The sequence below is a fragment of the Selaginella moellendorffii genome, unplaced genomic scaffold (assembly GCF_000143415.4).
Source record: "Selaginella moellendorffii unplaced genomic scaffold, v1.0 SELMOscaffold_65, whole genome shotgun sequence".
Lineage (NCBI taxonomy): Eukaryota > Viridiplantae > Streptophyta > Lycopodiopsida > Selaginellales > Selaginellaceae > Selaginella > Selaginella moellendorffii.
In genome coordinates this window covers 786,202-813,967 of record NW_003314326.1, presented here as the reverse complement: position 1 = coordinate 813,967, position 27,766 = coordinate 786,202, and the positions used below count along the sequence as shown (strand labels likewise).

Below are 27,766 nucleotides of genomic sequence, written 5' to 3'. Positions count from 1 at the left end.
ACTCACAAACTCCATAAGTCCTATTCCAAACTTGAGGACTTGCTAGCCCTGAAAATGGCATCTATGCCACTTAACCTTTGCACTTGGTCCAAGTGCTCCACATGTCCAATCTTATGACCGACACCCAAAAGTACCACCGACATATAAATTTATTATGCTAAAGCCATGCCCATTCACCTTTGTCACCATGGTAGTCCAACACCACTTACATCACAGTTTTGTCTCCTAATGATTGGGCCATCCATCTATAAGTGATCATCTCAAATCCACTCTTTAGCATTTTTAGGATGCCCACAGATATAGGGAACAACTTTCCTCAATATCCCTTTTTCAGTCCGCACCAAGTCACAATATTCACCAACATTGCTACTAAGTCAGGGTTTGAAAGCCCAACCATTATGTCCCATGGACCTCTGGGACTTCCTTGCCACATGACCACATTTTTGGTCACCACACAAGGGGATTGCTTCTCTTTTTTCCATAGTTTGGGATTTTGGGATGACATTTTGAAACACCATGGCCCTATATAAGCCTCGTGGGTGCTTTAGACTTCCTAGTGGTTATATCATCATCCAACACAAGGGCATGGCCTTCCTAAGCCACACTAGCCTTTTTTGGCCAAACTAGTTCCATTGGGGTCTAACCCCCACACTCTCCTTATTATATTTTTGGAACCCTTTGTAGTCCCCCCCCCAGGGGGACGATCACTTTGGGCTTAGGCTTTCACCCAATAGTTTGTATTAGTATTGAAACTCAGACTCAGACTTGGACTTGAACTCGGACTTAGTCTCGATTCCATCTCAAACTTCATTTCAGGTCCATCTCAGACTCCATCTTGGAAGCATCTCAGACTTGATTTAAGGTACATCTTGGACTCCATCTCATGTCCATCTCAAACTCCATCTTGGGTCCATCTCAGACTCCATCTTAGACTCTATCTTAGGTCCATCTCAAACTCTATCTTGAGTCCATCTTGACACTTCCACATGTCATATATTGGTCCTCTTATGTCCCTTTTCTAGAGGCTTACTTATTATTCACTTTATGTTTGTTCCTTGAGCACTTTATTGAGAGTTCCACTCCCACTCTTGACTTTTTAAGTTGGAGTTTTTAGTCTAAACATGTTATACTTATTTAGCTTTTGATTTGGCCATTACCACATGGCACCCTTTCGGCTCCACTTTTAAGGCTCTAGAATTTGTGTCTCACAGAGACTTCTTGTTATAAATACAAGTTTGGAAAGTAAATACTGGATGAATTAGTGCCAAGTGAACCCCTTGATAATACTCTTGAAAGAAAGATGGAGGGGTCACTGACCTTTTTTGTGCAAGGAGCCTCCATTATTCCTGTGACTCCTTATTTCTTGAAAGCATTTTAGTGTCTAGATCTTCCATTGCAGCAGCACCAACAAGATATTGTTGATGCCAAGATCTCCATCTAAGAAATGCTAAATGAATTGGTGCTGAGTGAACCTCTTGATTTTACTCCTGAAAAAAGGAGGGGTCATTGACTTATTTGCACAAAGATCCTCCACTACTTGTACAACTCCTTGTTTCTCAAAAACATCTCAATGTCTAAACCTTCCACTACATTAGCACCAACAGGATGTTGTTGATGTCAAGGTTTCCACCTGGGAAATGGAGATCTCTATTTTAGAAAATGTTGGCAACACCAATAAGTGTGACTAACTTTATCATATGTCCAATAGTAGATATCATAGCTATAACCACGTCCTTGCTCTTGTCCTTAAGTTTGGGCAGCAGTAGCATCAACCTCCATTGGAATATGACCATCTTCCATAAGAAGTGGAGTTAAAGGACATGCAAGTATTAGCAGCAAGAGTAGGAAGAGCTGTATGTGAGACACAAAATCCCTAGGCCCCAAAGTGGAGCCGGAAGGGTGCCACGTGGTAGTGGCCGAAGCGAAAGCCAAATGAGCGTAACACGTTTGGACTAAAAGCTCCGACTTGATAGGTCGAGAGCAGGAGTGGAACTCCCAACAAAGTGCTTGAAGAATGAGCACGAAGCGAGCAATAAGCGAGGCTCTAAAAAGGGACCCAAAAGGGACTAACACATGACACGTGGAAGTGTCCAAGATAGAGTCCGAGATGAAGTCTGAGATGAAGTCCGAGAAGGACCCGAGATGGATCCGAGATGGAGTCCAAGATGGAGTCCAAGATGGACCCAAGATGGAGTCCGAGATGGAGTCTGAGATAGACCCAAGATGGAGTCCGAGATGGACCTGAGATGGAGTCTGAGATGGAGTCCGAGATGGAGTTTGAGATGGAGTCCGAGATGGACCCGAGATGGAGTCTGAGATGGACCAAGACAGAGTCCGAGATGGAGTCCGAGAAGGACCCGAGATGGAGTCCGAGGTCGAGACTGAGACTAGGATCGAGACCGGGACCGAGACTGAGATCGAGATTAGGACCGAGACTGGGACCGAGTTGTGAGACACAAAATCCCTAGGCCCCAAAGTGGAGCCGGAAGGGTGCCACGTGGTAGTGGCCGAAGCGAAAGCCAAACGAGTGTAACACGTTTGGGCCAAAAGCTCCGACTTGAAAGGTCGAGAGCGGGAGTGGAACTCCTAACGAAGTGCTCGAGGAATGAGCACAAAGCGAGCAATAAGCGAGGCTCCAAAAAGGGACCCCAAAAGGACCAACACATGACACGTGGAAGAGTCCGAGATGGACCCGAGATGGAGTCCGAGATGGAGTCCGAGATGGACCCGAGGTGGAGTCCGAGATGGACCCGAGATGGAGTCCAAGATGGAGTCCGAGATGGACCCGAGGTGGAGTCTGAGATGGACCCAAGATGGAGTCCAAGATGGAGTCCGAGATGGACCCGAGGTGGAGTCCGAGATGGACCCGAGATGGAGTTCGAGATGGACCTGAGATGGAGTCCGAGATGGAGTCCGAGATGGACCCGAGATGGAGTCCGAAGTCGAGACCGAGACCGGGACCGAGACCGGGACCGAGACCGAGACCAAGATCGGGACCGAGACCGAGACCAAGGCCGAGGCCGAGACCGAGCCAGAGCCCGAGTCCGAGTCCGAGTCCGAATCCGAGTCCGAGTCCGAGTCCGAGTCCGAGTCCGAGTCCGAGTTCGAGTCAGAGTCCGAGTCCGAGTCCGAGTCTGAGAGGGTGAAAGCCCAAAGCGTTCGTCTCCCAGACCCTGGGGGGTTTGGTGAGCTCCAAAAGTATAGTAGGGGGAGGACTGTAGTGGAGCCAGTTTGGCCAGGAAAGGCCAGTTTGGCCTAGGAAGGCCGGACCCAGTGTTGGGTGATGAGCTGCCCACTGTGAAGTCCAAGACTAGAGTGAACACAGACCGACAAGCGGGGTAGCTTGGTGAAGTGTTCAAGAGCCGGCTCTAGTTCCCCCGGGAGATAGACTGGCCGATGCTCCCAGTCCAAGTGTGGGTGGCACTACCTACTTGGATACCTGGTGTGGCTCAACGGAACCCCACTCTAAGCCCATGGCTAGAGCACCCAAGGGCAGAAGGCGAGGAGAGTACCCAAGTGGCTCACGTAAGGCCACGGTGTTCCGAAATGTGATCCCAAAGGCCCAGACTGTGGAAAGGAAGAGGAGCAGTCCTCTGGGTTAGTGACCAAGGACACAGTCGTGTGGTGAGGAAGTCCCAGAGGACCGTGGGACTTAGTGGTCGAACCTGTGGGTCTCGATCCAGTGGCAATGTTGGCAAACACGGCCAGGGGCAGAAAGGGACTTAGTGGGGACTGACAGAGGGATATTGGGGAAGGCTATTCCCCTTGTCGGTGGGCATCCTAAGGATGCTAAGGAGTGGATCTGAGATGACCACTCATGGATGGTTTGCCTAGTCTTGGAGAGCCAAGACTGTGATGCAAGTGGTATTGGACTACCAGTGTGGCAAAGGTGATTGGGCATGGCCTTAGCGTAACGGGCTGCTATGTCGGTGGTACCTTGGGGTGTCGGTCATTGGACCGGACACGTGGAGCACTTGGACCAAGTGCAAAGGTTGAGTGGCATGGATGCCATTCTCGGGGCTAGCAAGCCCCAAGTCCTGAGAGGGACTTATGGAGGTTGTGAATGAGACTCCTCCAAGTGGTCGGAGGTGCGGTTAAGTGACTAAAGTAAAATGGAAAATTTAGTCGCTTACACGAGTCCGAATCCGAGTCCAAGTCCGAGTCCGAGTTCGAGTCTGAGTCTGAGAGGGTGAAAGCCCAAAGCGTTCGTCTCCCAGACCCTGGGGGGTTTGGTGAGCTCCAAAAGTATAGTAAAGGGGAGGACTACAATGGAGCCAATTTGGCCAGGAAAGGCCAGTTTGGCCCAGGAAGGCTAGACCCAATGTTGGGTGATGAACTGACCACTGGGAAATCCAAGACTAGAGTGAATATGGACCGACAAGTGGGGTAGTTTGGTGAAATGTTCAAGAGCCGACTCTAGTTCCCCCGGGAGATCAACTGACTGATGCTCCCAGTCCAAGTGTGGGTGGCACTACCTACTTGGATACCAGGCGTGGCTCAACAGAACCTCGCTCTAAGCCCATGGCTAGAGCACCTAAAGGCGGAAGGTGGGGAGAGTACCCACGGGGCTCGCGTAGGCCCACGGTGTTCCGAAATGTTGTCCCGGAGTCCCAAATGGGGGAAAGGAGGAGGAACAGTCCTCTAGTGTAGTGACTAAGGATATAGTCACATGGTGAGGAAGTCCCAGAGGACCATGGGACTTAGTGGTCGGGCATGTGGGCCTTGATATAGTGGCAGTGTTGGCGAACATGGCCATAGACAGAAAAGGGACTTGGTAGGAACTAACAAAGGGATATTGAGGAAGGCTATTCCCCATGTCTGTGGGCATCCTAAGGATGCTAAAGAGTGGATCTGGGATGACCACTCATGGACGAATAGCCCAGTCTTGGAGAGACGGGATTGTGATGTAAGTGGTATTGGACCATTAGTGCGACAAAGGTGAATGGGTATGGCCTTAGCATTACAGGCCGATATGTCAATGGTACCTTTGGGTGTTGGTCTTAGGACTGGACACATGGAGCACTTGGACTAAGTGCAAGGGATGAGTGGTATGGATGCCATTCTCGGGGCTAGCAAGTCCTAAGTCCTGAATTGGATTTAAGGAGGTTGTGAATGAAACTCTTCCAAGTGGTTGAAGGTGTGGTTAAGTGACTAAAGTAAAATGGAAAAATTAGTCGCTTACACTATACTCTACACTGTGAATGTTGCTATCAATTGAGTTTCATTGTTCAACTACAACTACAAAGCATCAAATAATTGCATCAATTGTTGTTCTAGAGTCAAAAGAGGAAGAAGTTACTACTCTACCATGAAGGTGAATAAAAAGGAAAGAGTGAAAGATAAGAAGTTAAGAAAAACTATAAGAAAAGGAAGATTTAGACAATGCAAAAGGTAAATTTAAATTAAAATCTCATAAAGTAAGATTTGTTCTGATCTAGATCCTTCATTAGAATATGGCTAATCAAGCAAATAAACTTCTTAATATAGTCCTTAAGCATAATTTTCCCTTGTTAAAAATATTGAAGTTTTGTGTGAGCATTCTCCATGTCATAGTAAGGGAAAAAATGTAAGCAAAAAGCAACCTCAAACTCATCCATGGTAAACACTAGTGGTTTCTTATCTGCAATATAAAATTCCTTAAGCCAATTCCACCACCAAAAATCTACATTACATAAAACTATTGGAACAGCTAATAAAGTCTTTGCATCTGGAGTTCCTTAGAACAAAAAGTGTCACTGATAACATTTGATATATATAATGTGTAGAGAGAAGTGTTATTGATAACATTTTGATATATATAATGTGTAGAGAGTTTGTGAAATTATTAAGTTCACTATAACTTTAATATTTTAAAGTTTATAATGTTTGTCTTAAACTATAATTAAAACTTAAACTCAACTCATAAACTCAACTCTTCAACTTATGAACTCAAGGCTCACAAATACCCATTTAGCATGCTCAAGTCCTCATGTGCCAAAGTTCTCCTATGCAAAGCCCAGGCTGCCACAAATGTTGTACATCTCCACAAGGTTGTTGCATTGAAGCCTGTTCTTGAGGATGCTAATTGAACACAGTGAGATTAGCTTTCGCAAATCACGGAGCACAGGCATCACCCTGCAGACATGTAGGATAGAACGAGATAACAAGCCTTTTGCTTGGATTCAGGTATTAATCTTATTTAATCATGTCAATAGTATAGTTTGCTACAAGAGGTTTGGTGAAATGCCCCTTTCTTGATGGAGAAATTGTTTTGTTTTATTCTTACTTCCTATCCTCGAAATGGAGTATGGATCTCATAATTTTTTTTATTTCAGCTTATACACTTTTTTGCCTTTTGCAAGGTTTATGGGCACTTGTTGCTATATCCAGGGCCTCCAAAGAAGAAATATGCACCCCAGTCATCTCCCTTGTCAGCAGCAACACTAGTAGCAGTGTAGCATTTAGGTACTTCAGCTCCACTTTTCATCCCAATTGCTGGCTGCATTACTCCATTGGAATCCAGGTACTGTATTCTTCTCTGGTATGCAGCTTTAAGATATCCCTGGGATGGAAATTCTCCACTTCCCATACCAGTCTTTGTGTGTCTTACTCCACTTTCTTTATCATAACAGACTTCACCGCCAGCTTCCAATGTCTCAGCACCATTCTGTAGAGATTGAAAAAGGCTTGCAGGCCAGTATCCAATACTTTCCCCGTCAATTTGTAGCCACCAATTCTTTGAGCTATCGTCCTGAAAAATTCAAAACCATTTAATAGCTTTTATGCATGTTTTTTACGTAGTCTGGACTATGGACCTGGAAAACACGTAAGGTTTTCTCATATTGTGTAGAGTCTGGAGTGGATACGCTCGAAAATGATCCTCCTAGTACGTACTTGTTGCTTGTTTGTACAAAGCCTTGGCATCGCAGGTTATAACAGCCAGTTTTATCGTAGCCATCAGCCTGCCATTGACAATGCTTATACAATGTTTTATTACCAGTCTGGTTTACCGTCCAGTAGACAAAGAGTCGAGGTCCTGTTCCTCCATAGAATTTAGGATAAATCTTCAAGAAAGGTTCAGTAAATAAGAATATGACTGATTTCTAGAAGTGCGTACATACCTGCCATCCAGCTTCAATTGTGTTCAATGGGCCTAATTTTTTTGAGATGATCCATAACTGTGCCAGACTGAACTCGGAAGTTTTTTCCACGTATGGCTCCCAAACATTTATAGTTGTTTCCATCCCTCGGAAGTTGCCGTTCAACTGGTTGTAGCCATGCTGTCATGGTCATGCAAAGTATCATCAACTCTTGAGAGTTTTGATCAGATCCTGCTAGATTACTGTATTACCTCGTGAGTTTCTACGCCAGGTTCTTCATCAGCCAATGGCACTCGATTTTTTCCAGAGGAATGTTTTTTGGTTAGCTTCCTCACAGAATCAAATCTTGCGGCTATGGTATTCGAAGTGTGCAACACCGGTATTGTGTTTTCCTTGCACGATCCAACTTCTAAACCAAACAGCTGACCGGAATTTTCTGATCGATTGTGCTCTTGTTTGCTCATCATTTGAGGAGGCTAGACGAGAAATCATTAGTTTTCATCCATGTTGGACAGCTTACCAGAAGCTGCAGTGTCTGGTTTCTTAGAGACAGTTGATTTTTAATTGGGACGCAGAGGATGATGTCTCCATTTGATAACTGCAAATCGTGTTCACAAGGATCTGAAAACGAAAAAACAAACCGTATGATTTGTGACAAACGGAGGATTCACGTCTCGGAGAAAATCTCTCATCTCCTCATTGAGATCTGCTGCTGCGTGAGCAAGTAAGAAGCATACCATCAGCAGCAATGCTTCTGTTTCTGACATTCTTCGAAGTGGAAAAAGAAGAAAAGAATAATCAAGCAGATCGATGAAGCTCCCTTTTAAACGACAATATCCTCTTCATAACGTGTGGACATGGAAATATTCAAAGAAGAGAAACCTTATCGTCAATCCCTCACAGCATGGCTCTGCTTGCGACCGCAACAATCGACGTTAACTTCATTCGGCCAAAGTTGATAGAGACTGAAATGTTCCGTTTGATAGCTTGAATGTGAAGTAAATTAGTTGTGTCTCTGCGCAGGCACTTTGTCCAATTTAAAGATGTTGTGTATTGCCCACAGAATTGTCTGGTGTTTTTTGTATACTATTTCTAACAATGAGCATAGTAAATCGTTTATAGACTATGCACATATGGATTAACTTATGGCAGCAATCAAGGCTTAACGTCAGTGATCTCCAATTCAGTACTGCTAAGATCACATGATGAATGTCGAAAGCTGGTTGTGAAGATGGGCCATTCTGCCGCCTCTGAAAGCTGTTAGCCACTTGAAATAATAAAAATATGTTAAAGTTGTAGTAAATCATAGGTTTTCAATTGTCTTTCTTAGAGCTTGACAGTGTTGTTTTGATTGTCAGCTTGAGGCCTCGCTCGAAGCGTAGCATCGAGTTGACGCTTTCAACGATCAAAATTGTCTGCCGAGTTTCCTTTCGTTAGCCTAGCAAAGAAAGACCGCGTTTACCTGGACAAACGCATAGGCCAAAGCAGTCGCAAAATAGAAGTTGGCATTTCCTGTTCCCTGAAGAAAAGAAGGAAAAGAAGAAAGAGGCATGAAATGATTGATGAACAAAGAAAAGAAATAAATACCCTCCAAATCCATAGGTTGAACATCACGGGCCCAAGAGCTGCAACGCAAATGTAGGAATTGAGGAGAAGGAACGCGTACTTAAAATCTGAAGCAAAAATTTCATAAACCTCTGATCCAAATCCAAAGGAATACAACCAGAGAGCTCGTGAGTAAAAAGGCCCATCAGTCCCAAATACAACGCCGCGTCTCCAACCTGAGCAAAGCAATATAAGAACGCTTAAGTTGCAAGGAGACATCTTACCGATGGGTAAGACTTTAGAGTCGAGACAACCGCCATTAAAATAAAAGAAAGAAAAATCGGTCGGTGATAGAAGCATATAGACAGTGGTGCTATCATGCAAAATATGTTGCCATGAAACACCATGAGGAAGAATGACCGATAGAAGTCGAACACCTCGGTAAAAAAGTACCTGAAAGCAAAGGATTGAGGAAGCGAGGTAGTTGTAGTAAGAAAACAAAAGGACTACGTACCAATACACTCCAATGTTTGGAGTGAGATCTTTGACAGTTAAAATGAAGCCATACGTCCTGCAAAAGATGTAAAGCTTATTTCAAAGCGACCAAAGAGAACGAGCGAGAAGAAAAGAACGCTTACTCTCTTAGCATTTCTCCGAGACCTCCATCGTGACGAAGAATCCGGTTACACAATCCCAGTACGCAAGACGACCAGACGGCTGACCAGAGGATAAAGCTCCAGAGCTTTTGCCATTGAACGTTGGTCGAGGACTTCAGAGATTCTGAAGACTTTAGCCTGAATATTTTGGAGCGGGGCTTGTCTGGTCCGCAACACAACGCCGACGCGATCTTCAAAAAGAAAACGCAAAGAATGTGAGTTGCTAGATCGAAAGTGCGTGAAGTTACCGGAATTAACAGAACAAGAGGATACATTGCGAAGTGCGAAGCCATCACCCACGCAAAAGCAGCAAGCGGAGCATTTCCTGCATAGAAAAATATGGTTTCGAAAGAAAGAAAATAAATTCCAAAGTTTGATATGCCGCACCTTCTAACGAAGCGTAGAGAGCCAAGCATACAACGAAGCTTTCGAAAGACGACGTCGATCCTCCAACACAGACAAAGACTGTGAAGGGATTAAAAAGATAGAGTAGCGCGGCTATCTCTCCAATGTCAAGCGTTTCACCTGTAAGAAAAAGCATGGAATGTGTGATTCCAATGTTCCAATCTTACTTTTCTCTTGCCTTGGGAAGGTATTGGCAGCTCCAGAAGACGAGTGTAGTGATCGCGAGCAGCCGAGAGACGCTTTCCAATGAGAATTATCAACAGAGCCGTAGCGAAATCCGAAAGAAGAAAAAGAATGGGGCTGTCACAGCGAGACAACGTTGGCTTTTCCTTGAGAAAAATTTGAAATATCCTCTCACCTATTTGCGCCAAGCGGACCGATGATTTCCAGCAGCAATGGAGATCCATGATAAACAGATCCTGTAGCAAACTAGCAAGCTAGAGAAAAATGGAACAAGGAAGTGTTTTCTCACCGGCATAAGGAGACAATCCCAGCTTCTTGAGCCAAAATCCCTCCTCCACTGGAAATATCTATAAAAATGTAGCTCATCGGGATCAAGCAATCAGCCTTACATCGAACGAGACTAGTGACCGGAGTAGCGATTTCCACCGATCGACTAAGCCGCGCGGAAGCGCCTGACATCAGTAAAAGCAGCCTCGCGATCGCGGCGAGCGTCATTCCGCCCCATAGCGCCAACGATCTCCTCCCCTGCAAAACCATGGCACAGCATTTTAGGGTTCTAGGATCTCGACGTTTGGTTTAGCGGAAATCCAACGGTCAGATGTGGAGCTATATTTGGTTAGGGTTTAAGGAAGGCTAGGGTTCTAGGGAAATGTGCGGTGTGGCGGTCTGGTACGCAGAGATCGGCTGAATCACAGCACTCCCAGGTATGCGCCAGAAGCAGCGCTGGTGGAAATCCATGGCCTAGTGTAGAGAAAATCGATGGATTCGAGCGCAGTCGACGGCATTGCTACAATTTCCAGTGAAGAAAGCTTCCCAGCGGTTGGAAGAGAGGCAATAGCAGAAGGGATGGAGCTAAAGGTCCGAAATATAGAAGAGGGGCAGCAGCAGGGGGATTCTACTCCCGCTGATGCCCCAAATTCTTTAAGAGGTACTGGGGAAGAAAGTGTAGATCTCCAGAAAGAAATAGGTAGCGGGGAGCTGGAGGAAATAGTAGCGGCTGCGAAAGAAGAAACTCTCGGCAAAGAAGAGGAGATTGAGAAAGAAAAAGCTGGGCTCAAACGAAAGAAGCTAGACGAAGATGATATCGCTGCCTTTGTTCCTGATGGAGTACAAGCTTCGCAAGGAGCTTCCCAGGATACAAGGGAAACTAGAGACGCCAAGAAGCCAGCGCGCTACAAGAAGAGGAAGATCGCCATCTTCGTTTCTTACAGCGGCTATGGCTACCAGGGGATGCAGCGCAACAAAGGCTGCAAGACCATCGAGGGCGATCTCGAGGAAGCGCTGTTCAAGGCGGGTGCCATCGCGGAGTCAACTTTCGGGGACCCCAGGAAGATCGACTGGGCGAGAGCTGCGAGGACGGACAAGGGAGTCAGTGCCGCAGGCCAAGTGGTGTCCGGGAGGTTCTTCGTGGATCCGCCTGGCTTTGTGGAGCGTGTCAACTCCCATCTCCCAAAGCAGATCCGGGTGCTGGGATTCACGAGGGTGACAGGAACGTTTAGTGCCAAGAATCTCTGCGACAGGCGGAGGTACGAGTATGTTCTTCCGGTTTTCGCCTTGGATCCGGCCTCCCACCGAGTCGAGAGCCCGACCATCGAAGCAGCCAATCCGGGAGACAATCCGGGAGAAGCTATCACCAGCGAGGATGTAGAGGAAGACACCACTTCCACCACCGGCACTACCACCGGCAGATTCACTCCGACTTGCACCTGCACAAGCAGTGATCTCGAGACCGGATTCACTTTCGGTGACGAGGAGCGAGCCAAGCTCACGAAGATCCTCCAAAACTACGTTGGGACTCGCTACTTTCACAACTTTACGTGCCGTGTCAAGCCGGAGGATCCAAGCACGCAGCGGTATATCACCTCGTACGAGGCCGGCGAAGTTTTCACGATCCAAGGCTGCAAGTTTGTCCGGTGCACAGTGATCGGCCAGAGCTTCATGCTTCACCAGATCCGCAAGATGATCGGCCTGGCCGTGGCGGTGATGCGAGGTGATGCTCCGGAGACCATCTTCGAGAGAGCCTTTCGGAGGTAAGATTTGGTTCTTCGTTCTTTGTTGTCTCTTAAGTTTCGGAAACTTTCAGGGACACGAAGATCGGAGTTCCAATGGCACCGGAGCTCGGCCTCTTCCTCGACGAGTGCTTGTACACTGCGTATAACCAGAGATTCGCGGGAAGCCACGAAGAGGTCTCGCTAAAGTCGTTCGAGAAGGAAATTGCCGAGTTTAAGACCGAGGTGATCTATCCCCACATTGCTTCCACCGAAGCCAAGGACGGGGTCTTTGCTCGGTGGCTTCACGGCTTGACGAAAGAGAGGTACCCGGATTTTGCAGCGCAGGCTCCTCCTAGTTGAGACACAAAACTTTCCCAAAGAAAAAATCTCCATTCGATGGCAGTCGTTTTTGCAGTAAGAAATAGAAGCTTACGTTCCCCTTCTACAGCTAGCCAGGCGGCCATTTCATCTGGCGTCCTCCAACGAGATGGATATGAAGATGATAGACCGATTGGCCTGTGAAAACAAAGGTAAGAGAGCTATGGAAGAAGAAGAAATGGAAATTCTCTCGCCAGGCTTACATCCTTGAGGTCCATCGTTGATGACAATCCTGTAGCCATCGTCCAGTTTCTCTTTCTTGGCAACCACGGTCGAAGCATAGAGTAGTTCTCCCAGGATTTCTTTGTGTCTTTCCTCTGCCTGTGGCAAATGGAGGATTAGTCTTAAGTGCCATAGAACATAGAAAAAAGTGGAGCTTTACCTTGGAAAGCTGTGTCAATCCATCTCTGTGCTTGGGAATGATAAGAATGTGTGTCGGCGCCTGTGGATTTAGGTCTCTAAACGCTAAAACCTGGAAATTCCACATCGCAGCAGTGAGATCAAGAGAAGAGAGCCTAGAATAACAATGCCGGACCTTGTCATCCTCGTAAACGATCTTGGAAGGAATCACCTTGGCGATGATCTTGTCAAATCTGCCAGGAAACACAGCGATCACTGCAAGAGAAGACGAGATTTTCGACTCACATCGTTGGCGATCCGGAATCCTTGAACAGGGACGCGGCCTGCGCGGCGACCTCCTCGCCTGGCGGAGATTGTTGCACGGCGCCGCCCGACATTGCCCCGACCTGGCGCGCTAGAACACGAACCCTATTCGTCGAGCTCATCGGGAAAACCCAACGGCTGGGATGCAAAGTTGAGACCAATGGCTGAGATTGCTCCAACGGTTCTACCGCCCAGATTAAACTCTTTCTTTTGACCTTTGGTAAGTTCCAGTGTCCGTACTCTGGGGCGCGTACGTAATGAGATTTTTAAGAGATCGTGTTCTTTGTTTTGGCCTAGGGAAAGCTCCTTTGGGCGATGGCGCTTTCTTCTTTTGTTCTTCGCGACTAGTGTCTCTTTTAGATCTTCTTTCTCTCTTTGCCGATTCAAGCGTTGCTGATTCGAGCTTCTAGCGCAATCTTGTGTCGGCATTGCTCGCCGCCGCGCAGCGCCTTAAGTTTTGCAGCACTGCAGCGGCATCGACGCGAAGATTTCGAATCGATCGTCGTCTTCTTTTCGCGAAGAAGAGGTTCGATCTGATCAGACGCCGCCATAATCTTGTTTCTTGCTGCTGCATTCTCGATATTTTGATCGATCCAGGCATTTCCCGATAGAAAATCTCCAGAAGAAGGCCATGGCGAGCTGCATACTGCCTGCATTCTCCACCATAGTGCCGGAGTTTTCCACCGCTCGCTATGACGCCGACGCGCGGATCCGAGACTGGGGGATGTATCCCGAGCGCTTTGGCGTGGTCGAATCGCTCTCAGCGGCGCCGCAGCAGCAGCACGACAGCGCCATGGAGATGAGCGGCCTTGTCTCAAGATCCAGCCATTGCAAAATTGAGCCGGACTGCCTGATTCGTGCTCCATCGGATTTCTCCCAGTTCCCAAGCAAGGCCGTGGGCGACTCCTCCAGCTTGGACTATCATCTCCACAAAGGCGTCAAGCGTCCTCTCGAAGTGGTGGACATTGCGGCCAGCTCCAAGAACACGGCGAAAGAAAAGAGGCTCGATAGCGATTGCGGCAGCCTCCACTCCGTCCAGGACACCACAACCGGTGGCGCCGCCTCGCCGCTGTGCAGCAGCCCTTCCAAGATGGGCGAGCCCGACCACGAAGTCCACATCTGGACGGAGCGAGAGAGGCGCAAGAAGATGAGAAGCATGTTCGTGACTCTACACTCGATGCTACCCAAGGTTCCATCCAAGGTACGCGCTTTTCTTCTCCTCTGATAGAAAGATTAGCCGAGGATCACTGCTGACGATCATCGCTGACTGTGGCTTTTTCCATTGCTGGAACAGGCCGACAAATCCACCATTGTGGACGAGGCCATCAACTATATCAAGTCGCTGGAGCAGAAGATGCAAAGACTTCTCAAGAAAAAGTCCGAGAAGGTGAAGAGCGCCGTGCAGCAATCCGAGGCTAGCGGTGACGGAGACAAGGCGAAGAACAAGATGGTCTCCGACTCGGAGATACTCGTCACTCAGAGAGGCAGCAACTCGAGCTTCCGGACCTTGTCATCTTCCAACGTGGTTTTCAATCTGTGCGGTGCCGACGCCTTCATCACAATCTGCGCGAGCGCGAGGCCGAATTTGCTGTCGAGGATATTCAGCTGCGTGATCCAGATGCTCAGAATGGACGTGAGGAATGTGCAGATAACCGATACGAGTGACAACCGACGATTGCTCATCATACATGCTTGCGTAAGTGACCCATCCCATATGTTTTTTCAGTTTTTTTAACACTTTTCTTAAGCCGCCTTTTGGAACTCTGTCTTGCAGGCGACAGATGTAACTCGTACTTCTGAGGGGGATCTTAGAAACGTTATGCAGGAGCTGATAGGATGCATCTTATAAGTCCCCGGGCCGAGAAGAGTTTTTATATCGGTGGGGTCCGAGTTGAGTTTCGAGAGTGCGCCAACACGAACTAGCCTCATGAGGGATGGAATTTTTCGTTGGTATGTTTTGATTTTAAACGCCTCGTTACTGAGCTGTTCCGGAATTTCGTGCTGTGCTGTTGTTGTAGGGAGAGTGGTGGTGGTGTCTTTAAGCTGTAGAGAGAAAAAATCTGTGGTGCAAAGAAGGGAAGAGCTTTCGAAAGTGTTGTTTGTAGGAGGTATTGGGGAGGCTCCAGAAAGCTCAGTGTAAGTGTCGTCTACAAATTTACAGCTCTTTGTATGGCAAATGGGAATTGTTGTCGCGTTCTATACAGGCTTGACTTGGGGCAGCGTGGTGGCGGTCCGTGTTGTAAGTTGTGGGTGATCTGGTTGGATTGAGATTGCCATTGAAATTTGTCTTGAATGTCTACTTGTGCATTTGTTTCAAGCCTGGGATGGTAGTGTTGTAATGATGGGCGACACCAAAAGATTGACGAAGTTTGTCCTCTGGCCGCAGGCGAAGCAGGATATAAGAATTGAGGACGAGCCAGGTGAGGACGGCTGGCCTTTGCTTTGGACGGTTTCTTGTTCGTCCGGGTTTTCTTCGATCTTTTTTCTGTGATAAGTGTGTGCTTTTCTTCGTTGTTTTGCTTTAGATTACATTATCATTGGGCCACACCTGAACTGGCCCCGTCGGAGCTCCTCAAATCCCTGTCGTGCTTTGCAGATTTGCAGACTTCTTCCCTTTGCTCCGCCGCAAGGAACAAACGGCTTGTTGCTTTGTTGAGATCACTTTCCCTGCTGTCGAGGTCAGTAATTTTCTGGATTTGATTACTGCAAGTGCTCGTTTGATCTGATTTTCTTTCCTGCCTTGTATCTATCTACATAGATGGTGGTGACGAGTGGACGAAAGAGCCGCTGTTTCAACAGGACGAATGCAGTGTACTCTTACTCCCTCTGCTGCTATCGCTGCGGCAGTGCAAGGTAGGATGGGAAAGGTCAGTTCCTCTCATTCATCAATCTATTTCCATTTTCTTCCACTGCACTGGCATCGCTGCTTGGCTTGGCTTGGAGTTTTCCATCCACTACATGCTGTTCCTGCTCATCCTCTTTTTCACTCTGCTTTTCCTTTGCCTTGTCAATGCAGACAAGAAGTAGAGCATTTATGAGAGGGGCCTAGTTTCGAATATCGAGAGTGAGGTTTCGAGCGAGCGAGAGCAGCAAAGATGCGATGCCTCGTCTAGAACTTAGCTCTGTGCACTCATTGCGTAGACTATTACGTTGCTTTGCTCTATCTCTTACTTGCTTGTGCTTGCCTGGGAAACCTTCCTCACTACTATACGGTTATTCTACATATACTAACGCCCGTAGCGTTTTCGATGTTTGTAGCACCGTTAAGACAAACACGGCAAGAGGGAAACGAGTGGGAGACAAGACAAGCAACGGAACTGGCTGGACAGAGCTGTTCTTGGGAGTCTGGAGCCTCGCCCATCATCAGGCTCGCCCATCATCAGGTAATCGATTCTTTGGCTAGACAACTTTTTAGCTACACAAATCTCTAACGAAACTTCACAGATTATCGCTATAGTCTCGATTGACAAAAACTTCACAGTTCATTGAATCTTTGGTGGTGGTTTGCGAAGTACTCTACGATGATTCTCTCTACGAGAATGCCAAGAACATCACAAGCAAGCGTAGCTAAGAAATGATTTGTTGCTCACGACGCTGCATAATAGATATCATTGAAAGCCAGACCTTACTTCCGTTCGGGCATGTCGTACCGTCCAGGTGACACCTCCCCACCGCCTACTGGAAGGTGGAAACCTGCGCAGGTGTTTCCGGGTCAGGAGTAATCCAGGGAGGTGACATTGGCTTGTTTGAATACGCCACTCCTCCGTAGCAATGTACGTCCTGCTGTGACACCCGAGATGACCTCACAATACAAAAGATTAGATTGGTAAGAAAATATTTTAAAAATCAACCATGGTTGACTTTGTGATGTGACGGCCGCCGCCGGTGCTGGCTGGAACGAGTCGGCGATGGCTGAGATCGACGGCTCTCGCGCCCACGTGTCTGGGCCCCGGACGGTTGAGATTTGCATTCAAGGGAAGTAGTAAATGAAGCCAGGAGTAAAAAATTGTAGTGAAAAAAGCAAATATCGATGGAAAGTTAAAAGCCTGGCTTGCCGTGGATTTGGACACGATACGCTCATTACATCGAGGGAGAAAACCTTTTCTTTTTTTTTTAATCCCATTCCATATGCTCGAGCTGACACGTCAATCATTGACGGGCTTGACAAACATGGGATAAGTTTTGGGCCACCTCTGACGGGCGGCGGCGGTTTCCTCTGACGGCCGGGATCTCGTTCGGATTCGGATCTCCAAGTCACGGCCGTCGCTGACGAGCGAGCCGCCCGTCACGTGCCGCCCCTCCAATCATCAGCATTGTACTCCCATTGCGTAACGTCCCAACTGATGGGCCACTACTTCATTTGGGACCACCACTCTTCCGTACCAAAGCGTAGTTCATGGAATTTTATGAGCCAGCGCTTTAGAAGTGGAAGAAAGTTCCAATCGCCATCGCCTTTAGCTTGGAGAAGACTTGTTCTTGCGAGAGTAATAGTTTCTCCAGCCTTCTTTCTCCAATTTCTCCGCTTTTTCAAGCACTGCCGCCTCCATTTCTTGCTGGTAAGTTATCATCCTGTCAAAACGCCACCACCACTACGTTACAGCCAAGCTTTAGAGATTATTGCCCGATACCTTTGCAAGAGCTTTGGGTTCGTCAATGCCAGCATCCTCACGGCCAAAAGTCCTCCATTCGTCGCATTGTCCACTGCGACTGTGGCCACTGGGACGCCTTTTGGCATCTGTGCATTAAGAGCTATGGTTTGGTGCCAGCAAAGAAAAGGCGAAGAGGAAGTTAACATACTTGGACTATGGAGAGTAGCGCGTCAAGGCCATCGAAGGAGGTGACATTGATAGGAACACCGATGACGGGGAGAGGAGTAGCGCTCGCGATCATGCCTGGGATTTAGATTAACAAGACGTCTTTCGTCGTTCACAACTTAGAGGCCTACCAGGTAAGTGTGCGGCGCCGCCTGCTCCAGCAATTATCACTTTGATGCCCCTTTCATGTGCGGTCCTTGAAAAGGCGTTCATTCTCTCCGTGGTTCTGTGAGCGGACACAATTGTCATCTGTAAGCACGCGAATAAAAAAAACATCGTATAAACGAAACTAAAGCGGCCAAACCTCATAAGCAACACCAAAGGAGTCAAGAACATCAGCTGCATCTTTCATGACACGCAAGTCTGAATCAGACCCCATGTATATGCCAACTAATGGACCTGGAAACGAGAAAGTCAAATCATGCAGAGCGAAAGACTACATACACGAACCTGGTTCGCTCTCACTTGAATTGGAGCTGACAGTGGAACTAATGATTTGATTCATGCGCGCCCTGACAAGAGCTGCAGAGTCTCCAGCAACAGTGATATGGCCCATTTTCCGCTGCCTCCTTATCTCTGAAAAATAAATCCAAGAGTATATAGCTTCAACAGCTTAAACTACTTGGCAACAAACCAGCTTTGTTGTACCAATGAATGCTTGCACCAGGGACGTTTAGCGCTCTTCTCAAGGTTTGATAAGCTTGGTTGAATCCAGCGTCACCCTACATTCCAACCAGTGACGGGAAAGGATAAGAGTGTTCCACGATACCTCAGCCTCTCCGAGAAGATTATACATCATTGCTGCTGGAACCTTCATCGCTGTATCACCAAGTGGAAAGCCCAACACGGCCCGAAGATGCTGTTCAAACTGTGAAACGTAGCAAGCTTCAATAGTATAGTGACCGCTGTTGTGTGGTCGCGGAGCAACCTCGTTGAGAAGAACCTGGAAAGGTGCGCGGAGATAATCACATGACGGAAAATGAGAGTTCTATCGGACCTGGCCGTCCGCTAGAAGAAACAGCTCCACACCATAAATTCCTGCGCCTTCCAGCGAACCGATCGTCTTCCGTGCAATATCTAGAGCCCGTTGTGCTACAGCGTTGGACACCTGAGCAGGTGCTTCGACAACATGGCAAATGTTGTCCCTGTAATGGAGTGTCACCTCGTTGTACAATGCAACAGTCCAACGAGGAAAGATACCCACTTTTGCGAGGTCTCGACGACGGGATAGCAACGCAATTCACCACTTCTGCTTCGTGCAACCATCACGGCCAGTTCCTGCTTATCAATCCAAAGATAAGAAGATATAAAGATATGACAAGAATTAAAAACACATTATCGAACCTTTACAAACGGAGCCCAACGTTCTGCATAAAGGCCGTGCTCAAATCCACCCAGCGCTGCAATTCAAAAGCGAACGTCAAAACACTGGAAAAAGTTTCCTCGCGACTAGTTAGTTACACGCAACAGCTGATTCAAAGTCATCTCTAGATCGGACTACGGCATTTCCACGACCATCGTACGCAAGGCGACGGCTTTTCACCATCAAAGGATAACCAAACAGGCTAGAGGCTTCCTCAACGCTTTCAATGCTCTTAAGCTGCGAAAAGACTAGATGCGTTACGCCAATTGTTAACAGGCTGCGCAGTTTGCTCACCTCAAGGAAATCTGGAAGAGGAATTCCATGCTTTTGGAAGTGAACTTTTTGCAAATACTTGTCCTGGAAAAGAACAGGCATGATCAAGATCAACTCTAACGAATAAAAAAAGAAAACGACCAAACAGACCTGGATTATCCTGATCGTTTGTGGACTCGGCTCCACATCAATGCCTTCAGTGGCAAGAGCATCTATAGTGTCGACATCGACGTGCTCAATCTCCACAGTGAGAACTCCACAGCTTCATCAAGAAACACGTTCCAGCACACGGAGAAAACTTTCGCAATGTACCTCTTTGCAAATTCTCTAACAGCATCCCTGTCTCGAAAACTCCCGACGTGATGCTTGTGTGCCAGACGGCTCGCAGGGCAATCCTCAGCCGGATCAAGAACCGCTACCTTCAACCCCATCGTCGACGCAGCCTGACAAAGCATCCGCCCGAGCTGCCCGCCTCCCAGAATCCCCACAACGGTCTCCCAATGCGCCAGATCCCCGTCCTGGCTGCGCATTCTCGGATCAGTCACACAAAATCTCCCCGGCATTGCGAGGAAAACCTTACCCTCGCTCCATCGCCGCCCTGACGCGCACGGCCTGCGCTCTGATCCCCGGCGACGAGCGCAATCGGCTGGATCGGCAGCAAATATCCGCAAAGGAGCACGACGATGGCGGCAAAACGAGCGCAAGAGCTCCAAAAGCCATGGACTAGAGAAAGAGCTCTAGGGTTCTAGAGGGGTTTTATGCAACGGGAGATTCCCTGGCCAGCGTGGCCATGTTGTAGCCGTTGGATCATAACTTTACCCTTCTAAGGTCGAAGAACCCTAATTTCAGTCAAGGATTTCGAATGTACGTCACATTTAATCGATCATCATCTAAATCGAAGCTAATCCAAAAGGACGCTTCGATGAGATCGATCAGGTTTCCAAATTCTAGGAATTCATCGGAAGCAGCGCTGCAAATCCATTTTCTTGCAAGACACACTAGGGCTCTGGGGGGGTTTTATGGCGCGGGGCATATTCCAGTGCCCGCGTGGCGAAATATCAACCGTTGATGAGGAAGGGGATTTAGGGCTCGCTGTGCTGTGTGTTTTTCTTTGTACCTATATTGCAACGGCAAGCAAGCATCGCGATTCAGCGGAGGTGAATCGCGAGGCGAATCCCTTCCTCCTCCTGGCCCGCGATCCAGCAGCGGTAGGGTTTGTGGCGCCGAATTCGCGAGAGCGCCGGTGGGAATCCGAGGGAGAGAGGAATTGGAGTGCGGATTTTCTGGCTCTCTGGCGATTCGTGTCCCCGTTTTCGTAGAGGTGTGTGGGAAGGTCTTTGTTGTTCTTGATTTTGGGCCTGGCCTTTTCCGGGGATGAGGGAAGGAGAAGGATTGGGGTAAAAGGCTGTGTGGCTTCCTCAATAGATGGCACAATGGCGCCTTAGGTTTGGCAGCAGCCGATCATGGGTTTGCTCAAGATGGACAGAAGTGGAAGCGAACCATCGCTGGTGCCAGAATGGTTGAAGAACAACAACAACAATGGTATAAGTATAGTTTTTTTTTGTTTCTTTCATTTTGGTCTTTCGAGTTCTTCCAAGGTGACGCGTTTCTTTTCTTTGTTCTTCCAGGTGGTGTTGGAATAGCATCACGACACTCCTCGTTTGTGAATCGCCCCCAGCATTCTTTGAATGGAATCTCGGACAGGGACTCGAGATTCTATCCGAATTTTAGCCGCGGGAGGTTTCCCGAGCGCGAGCGTGATCGCGAGGCCTGGAACCGGGACTGGCGAAGCCATGACAGGCAAGTAGGAGGAGATAGAGGGCCGTCGGGGTTTCACAGGGTGCCAGTGGCTAGGCTCGATGTGGAGAATGGGTGGTGCGGTTTCAAGAGCTCCGAGAGGCTCCGGATGGCGAGCAGCAATCGTTTTGTGTCGTCGAGGAACTCGAGTGACACGGACTACATTGACAGCTCCATGGCTCCCAAGACCCCGGAAGCGATTTGCTCCAAGATGCCGGAAGTTTTCAGCCCAAAAATCCCCGAGGCTCCATCGCCAGCCTTCAAGATGTCTGAAGCGCTCGTCCATGTAGCGTCGTCTCCGATTCAGGTAATGTTCCATCTCCCTCTAGCAGTGTTTAACTTGTTCACCATCCTCACTTGTTCTTCCTTCTTTGATTTATTCCAGACGGCTATGGAGCAGCAGACACAGCGGCTGGAGGAGATTGCCTTGAAGCAATCAAGGCAGCTCGTCCCAATGAAACCATCTCTTCCGAAAACAATGGTACGTGGCTGAGCTCCTTTTCTTCTTTGTCCAAGTTGAGCGAGCTTAACTCTTCTTTTTTCTTTTGCAGGTGCTTCCTCGTAAGCCGATGAAATCCTCTGATTTGAAGTCCGGCCAGCCAGCGAGTCCAGTTACTCCATACCGGACACCAACGCCAGCTTTGAGCGTCTTGAAAGCAACTCCAGGAAGGCTCCAGGTGCTGAGCAAAGAGTCCACGGCGCCTGTTGCAAGCCGAGCTCCCCAGGCTCCCATGGTGGATCGCAAGCCAGCCAGTGACGGTAAAGTTGGCGACGTCCACGTCCACGAGGACCGGAAGCCTCTTGCGCACGGCCAGAACCGGAGTAACTTTTACAACGCGATCCGGAAGAAGGCAGCGACAAATGGCGAGAACAGGAATCCGCAGGAGAGCACGGCGATGGACACTCCACAGAAGAAGGCCTGCGAGGAGAGCTCCACTGTTGTGTCGGAGCTGATTCGCACGGAAGAGAGTGGAGACGCTGGTGCTGTCAAGGAACTCAAGCCAGCCGAGGCGAAGAATGGCCGGTGGTGCGAGAAGGAGGAGACTGCTCTGTTGAGGTCGCTCGGATGGGAAGACAAACCGGACGGCGAGCCATTGACGGAAGAAGAGATCTATTCTTTCGTCCGAGAGGTAAGCGACTGTAAACAACTTGGAAGCTTGCTTACCGAGATGTTTGTTTTGCAGCATATGACGGCTTTGGCATCGACCCCGTCGGTGGTGAACGGAAAGAACCAAGTAGTGTGCAATGTGCTCTTGGATCTGAGCGCTGGCAGCCTTGCAAGCCCATCATCCTCGGGCTCGGAGTCGGAGGATTGCGAGTTGGAGCTGGGCAAGGTGAAATAAGTCGACAAGACGACGATGGCGACGAAGAACAGCAACGAGAGGAGGAGGACGGCGGGCTTGTAAATGAGTACATAAGGTTGTTCCTTGTTTTGGGAAGATCCGAACGGTTTTTAGAGGGGGAGAAAATTTTTGGTTTGAAGAAATCCAGGCTGACCAAATGAAGTTTGTTTTGCTGGCAAATGTAGGAAGTTGGTCAGTGAGAAATACGAACGAAAAAAACGAAACGAATTCGATTTACTATACCTCTCCAGACTTTTGAGTTCCTCGTGCGAAGTTTGATGATTCGAGCTATTCCTCTGTGACTCTGACGAGCTCCACATCGAAAACAAGCGTTCCAAGCGTGGAGCTTTCTCCGTTTGCTACTCTTGTGGGATTAAAGATGGTGGTGAAGAGCCTTTGCCTGTCGAAGATCTGTGCGTGAAGAAAGAGCTCTTCAAAGGTGTTTGTGGTAGAAGATGAGTAGAGCTTACATTTGGAGGTAGAGGGTCTTGTGTGGTGCTTTGATAGCCTTGCGATGGTGGAATGATGAGACGACGAATTCCCCCAGGCTTCATTGTTCTCACTGCTGAATCCAAGCCCGCTATCACCTACATAAGAGAAATAGTAGTTCTTTCCTTCTTAATAGAAAGACAAGAAAAAAAAAATTCCTTCCTCTTACATTGTTTGAGCCGATCGTGAAAACAAATGGCTTTGGATTCCCATCCTCGTCTTTGTGATCGTACGTTGAATCGAATCGCCAGCCCTGCTTCGCTGCGAGCCTTCCATAGTAGTGGATTGCAACCTGGGCAGCGAAGATAGAAAGAAATCAAGGAGGAAACAAGGAAGAATTACCTTATCTCCAGGATTGGGATATTTTCCAGCGCCAAGCCTGATATCCAGAGCCTTGACGCCACCAGATCCCTGGATCTCGTAGAACTGCGAAGATTTTGAAGCCGGTGGAGGAGATTTCGGCTGCTCGATCGCTACGGCATTCTGCGCAGACAATCCGAGGGAAACTCCCAGGGCAATCAAATGCCGCCTTCCAAGATCGAGGGAAGCCGGAGGAGCACAACAGGTAGAAGCCCTAGGTTTGGCGCCATTCTTCCAACGAAGAAGCCACAACCTCCAATCGCAAAGACTCATCCCTATAGCCGTTTGAATGATAAATAATTTAGGGTTCTTCGCGTTTGGCGATGGAAGAGCAGCAAATCCAAGCGGCAGCGTCCGAGGCGACGGAGCAGATCCAATCCATTCTCGATCCGAGCAGCATCGACGAGCTCAAGCGCCTCCAGCTTCTCATGTGAGTGATCATCATCGATCGAAGAAAAAGAAGTGGTGGTTTTGAATCGCTCGCGTCACAGATTGGGCAGGCTAGGCGATAGCAACGCGGTTCTTTCGCACTACAACGAATTCTCCGAGCGTAGCTTCGCCGCGGTAGCTCCAGATTTCGCCAAGAACACGAAGCTCCTCAAATCCATGAAAGCCGATCTAGACCACATTTTCAAGCACATCAGGTAAGCACAAATTTTTCACTCTTTTCAAAGAAAACTTTGCTGTTAGGATCATAAAAAATCGGATCCAGAGCCAGTTTCCTGACGCTTTCTCGGATCACCACTGAGAAATCTGTATGTACAGAGAATAATTTACCGAAGAGTTTGTAGCAGCTATCAAAATCGCCTCCTCTTTCCATTGTTGTTACTTACGAGTGCTTGTCAGATGAGCTTGCAGCAACTTGGGAAGACCACCGAAACCATTGAACGACTTGCAATCCAGCAGCTTCTCGAGCTTTTCATCGCACAAGATCTTCCTCCTGTCCGAAGGATCCTGATCAAAAGAATGGTTCCTTCTCATCGAGAAGAGATCCGAATTTTTCAAACTTACTTGGAGCTGATTGCTTTTGATGTAATCCCACAGCTGCTTCGTCACTTCCGGCCTCGAGAGTTGGCTCTCCTCCGTTCCCAAGAATTCTCTAAGCTTTGGAGAGATCTTCATGGGAACTGTGAATCCAGACACTTTGGGGCTCTTGCCAGCAGCTTTCCTGGCTTTTTTGGCCTCTTCCTTTTTCTCAGCTCGCTCTTCTGCCTTTCGCTTCCGAGCAAGTCTGTTAGCAGCTCTGGTTTCCCGATCTACAGCCCTCTCGGCTAATCCTTCTTTACCATCTTCATCTTCTTCTTCGTCTTTGATCTTCCTCTCTGCAAGGTAATCCAGTCAGTAGAAACGATGAAGCACAACTCCAAAACCCCTTACTCGCGGCTCCAGCTTCGTACACCAGCTCTGCCAAGTTCTCATCAGCGAGAGGATTTTTGGAAAGCAAAGCTCACCGTCGAGAGGGATGACATGCTTGGTGAGCTTCTGGTTCATGGAGAACATGTCAATGTAGTCGGAATTAAAAACCTTTTTGAGCGCTTCATCGCATTTGATCTTCCTCTTGTCCTCGGGCACCTGGAGATTGTGCTCGCGGATGTAAGCCCAGAGAGATTTCACAACCTGGAAGCCAAGAAAATAGAAACATCGTCAATCCAGAGTGAAGATATCACAAACCTGTGACCTTGGAGCTTGTGGAATGCCGACGATAGCTTCCAGCACATCTGACAATTGGCAAGGCTTTTGGAGTCCAGTCAGTCCTTTCTTCTTTGTTTTCTTGGATGGAGCACTGATGAGAAAGAAGGGGAATTTCTCAAGCCATGTTTTATCAACGTATGAGGAAGAAAAAATTTACCTCTCTCGAATTGCGGAGTGGAGCTTGTCCCGGAGCCTGGAATCTCCATCTCCATCGCCACTGGCTTCGGCATCGGCAGCCTCCTCCGCTTCGCCTTCGCCGGAATCCTCCGCCTCGGCCATGAAACTCTCAATCTGCTCGCGAAGAAACGCCTTCTTCGACCTCAAGCTCACGCCCATCTCCTCCTCCATTTGCTTGCGAATGTCTTTGGAAGAAACCTCGCTGAGATTGGCGCTGGCGAGAATCTCCCTGACGCGCTTGGCGATCGCTGCGTCGGGCGGCATCGCGGCGCGGCCATCCTCGTCCTTGCGCATTCTAATGGATTCTAAACCTAAACTTTCTAACTGGGACTAGGGCAAATTAATGCGCTAAGTTTCTCGAGTTCGATCCCCCGCTCACACGCTGGTAATTCAAATTTTTTACCCCTTTCTCTCTCTCTCTCTCTCTCTCTCGGTTTTAGGTTCTTTCATTCCTTCCACCAAGCGCTTCTTCGATTCTTCGATCCATCACCGATATTTCGTCCAGGCATCGATCGATCGGGGTTTCGGGAGCTCCATTCCAGCATTTCCTCACAGATCGCCGCTCGCTAGGCTAATGAGCTTGTGAGGGTGTGATCCATCGGTTCCAGTGCAGGATGAACGGATTCATAGGCAGCGATGGGGTCGCCGCCGCCGCTGGTGCCGCCGCTGGCGCCACCGCCGCCACGGCTGGATGCTCTGGAGGTGGGGCAGAGGGGCTCCAGAGGCAGCTGAGCCGTGTGTCGCTGTGCGAGTCGGATGAGGAAGATTCCAAGCTTGCCGAGGGGTATTTGGGGCCTCTGGTACCGCTCAGGGATCACATCGAGCGCGACAAGGTATGTTTTCCTCCCATCCATGATCTCGAATGATTTTAGACTCCCCAAAATGTTTCATCCGTTATGGAAAAAGTTTCCTGTCAGAGCATTTTAAATCATTTTCCATGATCTTTAGCTTGTCGAGAGATGGATCTCTGTGATCAAACTTTCGTGGGTTTAGGGAAGAGTTAGTTCTTATCACTTGTCTCGAGAGTGAGTTGGGTCTGTACTGGAAACTATTTACTCTAAACAGTGGTGTTTGTTTTTGTCTAACACAGGATGATGAGAGCTTGCGACGCTGGAAGGAACAGCTCCTGGGTTCTCTCCGTGTTGAATCGTTCGATGGTAAGGTAAGCTCATGATCATGCAGCACATCAAAGCTGACGAGATTGTCGATGTTTTTTTTTTCTTCTGTTTCTTTGTTGCGAGGGATAGAGCGACTGGAGCCGGAGGTCAGGCTCAGTTCCCTCACAGTGATCGTAGAGGGGCGACCCGACGTGATTGTTCCATTGCCGCTGGTTCCAAATTCGCGGGGGAGCTCTTTCAGCTTGAAAGAAGGCACCAGCTACTGCCTCAAGTTTACATTCTCGGTTCACCACAACCTCGTCTCGGGCCTCGTCTACTCGAACACCGTCTGGAAGAATGGCCTGAGAGGTACGTCCTTGATTCTTTTTCGCTTTCCACTTTTAAGAACTTCAGCTCTGACTCAAACCTCCGTTCTGCAGTCGATCAAACGAGAAAAATGCTTGGAACTTTTGCTCCGCAGCAGGACCCGTACACACACACGATCGATGAGGAGACGACACCGAGCGGGATCCTTGCGAGGGGAAATTACTCGGCCAAGATGAAGGCAAGCTCAAATTTTCGTGTTCCAGAGATTGTTCTTACCTTTTTCATTTTTCCTTCGATGTGCGCTGCAGTTCCTCGACGATGACAAGCGATGCTACTTGGATTTGAGCTATTCGTTTGAGATTCGAAAAGAATGGGATTGAAATAAAGCTTAGGGTTTCTAAATGTCTGTGCCCTACTTAGGGTGAGACACGTAGGCGTGCGCCCTATCCCACATGCGAAGGCGTAGAATCGTGCCCGGGCTTGAGTATATAAGAGAGGGCTGGGACAAAAGAAGCTCATACCTTTCTCGGCCTTTTGGCTAAGATCAAGTGTAGTATCTGTTCTTATCAGTTTAATAGCTGATATGGGGCCACGTGCCCCAATGCTATTAACCTAATTTTTTGTGGGAGGGGGACCACCGGTAGCTTGCTACCCGGTCCTCCACGTGTCGCTTCGGCCTTACACTACCGCCTTAGCCTGGCACAACCCAACCCCCCAAATCTAAATCCAAGAAGCAATAGTATATTAGGAGTCTTAGTATAGGGTTTATCGAAGGCTAATGCTGTATAGTGGATATATTCTAGGGATATTCTAGTTGATACATTGTGATGCATCACATATTATGCATCTAAACTTTTTTGTTAAAATGTATCAACTTGTGAATCTTGCCCAAAATGATTTCACTGATTTCTTTGATGTACACCTCTTTTTGTTTGCCATGCAAAGGCATCAGCTCTTCACGATGGCCATAGTCTTTCATGATAGAAAAACGCCACCATCTAGAACGTAGCGTAAGTATTGTTGACTTGTTCTGAGTGGATAGCATAAAGCTCATAAGATCCTAAGGATAGGGTTTCTGTGTGCATGTTCCACCATCCAAGTTGTGTAAGTATTTTCTAGTGCCCAGGCTATCTA

General features: G+C 48.2%; 11 protein-coding genes, 1 long non-coding RNA gene and 1 other non-coding gene across 17 annotated transcripts; 7 read left to right on the top strand and 6 right to left on the bottom strand.

The window, feature by feature from the left end:
* Positions 1-6,282: 6,282 nt before the first annotated feature.
* On the bottom strand, positions 6,283-7,916 carry LOC9648936. The gene is made up of 7 exons (XM_024658996.1): positions 7,721-7,916; positions 7,600-7,677; positions 7,331-7,555; positions 7,101-7,259; positions 6,990-7,043; positions 6,795-6,941; positions 6,283-6,730 (listed from the first exon to the last, which is right to left on the bottom strand). Exons 1-7 carry the CDS (start codon positions 7,844-7,846, stop codon positions 6,344-6,346), a joined length of 1,176 nt encoding a protein of 391 aa, XP_024514764.1. The 5' UTR covers positions 7,847-7,916; the 3' UTR covers positions 6,283-6,343.
* Positions 7,917-8,339: 423 nt separating this feature from the next.
* Positions 8,340-10,422, bottom strand: LOC9649091 (phosphatidylinositol glycan anchor biosynthesis class U protein). The gene is made up of 13 exons (XM_024658995.1): positions 10,258-10,422; positions 10,158-10,205; positions 10,044-10,104; positions 9,864-9,985; positions 9,668-9,805; positions 9,529-9,605; positions 9,263-9,471; positions 9,139-9,195; positions 8,909-9,077; positions 8,803-8,860; positions 8,667-8,752; positions 8,542-8,598; positions 8,340-8,494 (listed from the first exon to the last, which is right to left on the bottom strand). Exons 1-13 carry the CDS (start codon positions 10,403-10,405, stop codon positions 8,393-8,395), a joined length of 1,332 nt encoding a protein of 443 aa, XP_024514763.1. The 5' UTR covers positions 10,406-10,422; the 3' UTR covers positions 8,340-8,392.
* A 64-nt stretch (positions 10,423-10,486) lies between these two features.
* LOC9648935 (tRNA pseudouridine synthase A) lies at positions 10,487-12,261 on the top strand. Its single transcript, XM_002985045.2, has 2 exons — positions 10,487-11,898; positions 11,952-12,261. Exons 1-2 carry the CDS (start codon positions 10,628-10,630, stop codon positions 12,217-12,219), a joined length of 1,539 nt encoding a protein of 512 aa, XP_002985091.2. The 5' UTR covers positions 10,487-10,627; the 3' UTR covers positions 12,220-12,261.
* On the bottom strand, positions 12,230-13,071 carry LOC9649090 (14 kDa zinc-binding protein). The gene is made up of 5 exons (XM_002984963.2): positions 12,883-13,071; positions 12,773-12,830; positions 12,620-12,709; positions 12,441-12,558; positions 12,230-12,375 (listed from the first exon to the last, which is right to left on the bottom strand). The coding sequence occupies exons 1-5, from the start codon at positions 13,020-13,022 to the stop codon at positions 12,308-12,310; spliced, it is 474 nt and encodes a 157-aa protein (XP_002985009.2). The 5' UTR covers positions 13,023-13,071; the 3' UTR covers positions 12,230-12,307.
* A 138-nt stretch (positions 13,072-13,209) lies between these two features.
* LOC9648934 (transcription factor bHLH96) lies at positions 13,210-15,077 on the top strand. 2 transcript variants are annotated; one of them, XM_024658999.1, is made up of 4 exons: positions 13,210-13,426; positions 13,498-14,101; positions 14,195-14,596; positions 14,675-15,077. In XM_024658999.1, the coding sequence occupies exons 2-4, from the start codon at positions 13,532-13,534 to the stop codon at positions 14,747-14,749; spliced, it is 1,047 nt and encodes a 348-aa protein (XP_024514767.1). In that variant the 5' UTR covers positions 13,210-13,426; positions 13,498-13,531; the 3' UTR covers positions 14,750-15,077. The 2 variants fall into 2 exon arrangements, with proteins under 2 accessions (XP_024514767.1, XP_024514766.1); XM_024658998.1 differs by having other exon boundaries at positions 13,210-14,101.
* A 627-nt stretch (positions 15,078-15,704) lies between these two features.
* On the top strand, positions 15,705-16,521 carry LOC112340504. The gene is made up of 3 exons (XR_002990134.1): positions 15,705-15,767; positions 16,159-16,283; positions 16,345-16,521. It is a non-coding gene; the product is annotated as an uncharacterized LOC112340504 (long non-coding RNA).
* A 466-nt stretch (positions 16,522-16,987) lies between these two features.
* Positions 16,988-20,062, bottom strand: LOC9649089 (phosphoribosylaminoimidazole carboxylase, chloroplastic). Of its 2 annotated transcripts, none has more exons than XM_024658992.1 (16): positions 19,931-20,062; positions 19,663-19,872; positions 19,501-19,612; positions 19,372-19,434; positions 19,176-19,314; positions 19,059-19,114; positions 18,919-18,992; positions 18,712-18,859; positions 18,484-18,657; positions 18,349-18,436; positions 18,165-18,290; positions 18,019-18,113; positions 17,846-17,963; positions 17,698-17,792; positions 17,529-17,635; positions 16,988-17,469 (listed from the first exon to the last, which is right to left on the bottom strand). In XM_024658992.1, exons 1-16 carry the CDS (start codon positions 19,939-19,941, stop codon positions 17,355-17,357), a joined length of 1,731 nt encoding a protein of 576 aa, XP_024514760.1. In that variant the 5' UTR covers positions 19,942-20,062; the 3' UTR covers positions 16,988-17,354. The 2 variants fall into 2 exon arrangements, with proteins under 2 accessions (XP_024514760.1, XP_024514761.1); XM_024658993.1 differs by having other exon boundaries at positions 19,663-19,868.
* A 388-nt stretch (positions 20,063-20,450) lies between these two features.
* On the top strand, positions 20,451-22,732 carry LOC9648933. Of its 2 annotated transcripts, XM_002985043.2 has the most exons (5): positions 20,451-20,892; positions 20,979-21,454; positions 21,533-21,628; positions 21,699-22,277; positions 22,332-22,732. In XM_002985043.2, the coding sequence occupies exons 1-5, from the start codon at positions 20,814-20,816 to the stop codon at positions 22,488-22,490; spliced, it is 1,389 nt and encodes a 462-aa protein (XP_002985089.1). In that variant the 5' UTR covers positions 20,451-20,813; the 3' UTR covers positions 22,491-22,732. The 2 variants fall into 2 exon arrangements, with proteins under 2 accessions (XP_002985089.1, XP_024514762.1); XM_024658994.1 differs by having other exon boundaries at positions 21,699-22,732.
* LOC9648932 (peptidyl-prolyl cis-trans isomerase FKBP17-1, chloroplastic) lies at positions 22,555-23,632 on the bottom strand. Its single transcript, XM_002984961.2, has 5 exons — positions 23,322-23,632; positions 23,149-23,271; positions 22,961-23,077; positions 22,734-22,901; positions 22,555-22,662 (listed from the first exon to the last, which is right to left on the bottom strand). Exons 1-4 carry the CDS (start codon positions 23,610-23,612, stop codon positions 22,779-22,781), a joined length of 654 nt encoding a protein of 217 aa, XP_002985007.2. The 5' UTR covers positions 23,613-23,632; the 3' UTR covers positions 22,555-22,662; positions 22,734-22,778.
* LOC112340503 (kxDL motif-containing protein CG10681-like) lies at positions 23,605-24,132 on the top strand. 2 transcript variants are annotated; one of them, XM_024659002.1, is made up of 3 exons: positions 23,605-23,769; positions 23,831-23,983; positions 24,052-24,132. In XM_024659002.1, the coding sequence occupies exons 1-3, from the start codon at positions 23,663-23,665 to the stop codon at positions 24,128-24,130; spliced, it is 339 nt and encodes a 112-aa protein (XP_024514770.1). In that variant the 5' UTR covers positions 23,605-23,662; the 3' UTR covers positions 24,131-24,132. The 2 variants fall into 2 exon arrangements, with proteins under 2 accessions (XP_024514770.1, XP_024514771.1); XM_024659003.1 differs by having other exon boundaries at positions 23,612-23,769; positions 24,030-24,132.
* Positions 23,985-25,518, bottom strand: LOC9649088 (upstream activation factor subunit spp27). The gene is made up of 6 exons (XM_024658997.1): positions 25,189-25,518; positions 25,011-25,122; positions 24,791-24,956; positions 24,717-24,743; positions 24,351-24,661; positions 23,985-24,293 (listed from the first exon to the last, which is right to left on the bottom strand). The coding sequence occupies exons 1-6, from the start codon at positions 25,500-25,502 to the stop codon at positions 24,165-24,167; spliced, it is 1,059 nt and encodes a 352-aa protein (XP_024514765.1). The 5' UTR covers positions 25,503-25,518; the 3' UTR covers positions 23,985-24,164.
* Positions 25,519-25,621: 103 nt separating this feature from the next.
* Positions 25,622-27,344, top strand: LOC9648931 (rho GDP-dissociation inhibitor 1). The gene is made up of 5 exons (XM_024659000.1): positions 25,622-26,041; positions 26,299-26,365; positions 26,456-26,674; positions 26,746-26,870; positions 26,941-27,344. The coding sequence occupies exons 1-5, from the start codon at positions 25,823-25,825 to the stop codon at positions 27,010-27,012; spliced, it is 702 nt and encodes a 233-aa protein (XP_024514768.1). The 5' UTR covers positions 25,622-25,822; the 3' UTR covers positions 27,013-27,344.
* Positions 27,150-27,342, top strand: LOC112340512. Its single transcript, XR_002990143.1, has one exon. It is a non-coding gene; the product is annotated as a U2 spliceosomal RNA (small nuclear RNA).
* Positions 27,345-27,766: the final 422 nt, after the last annotated feature.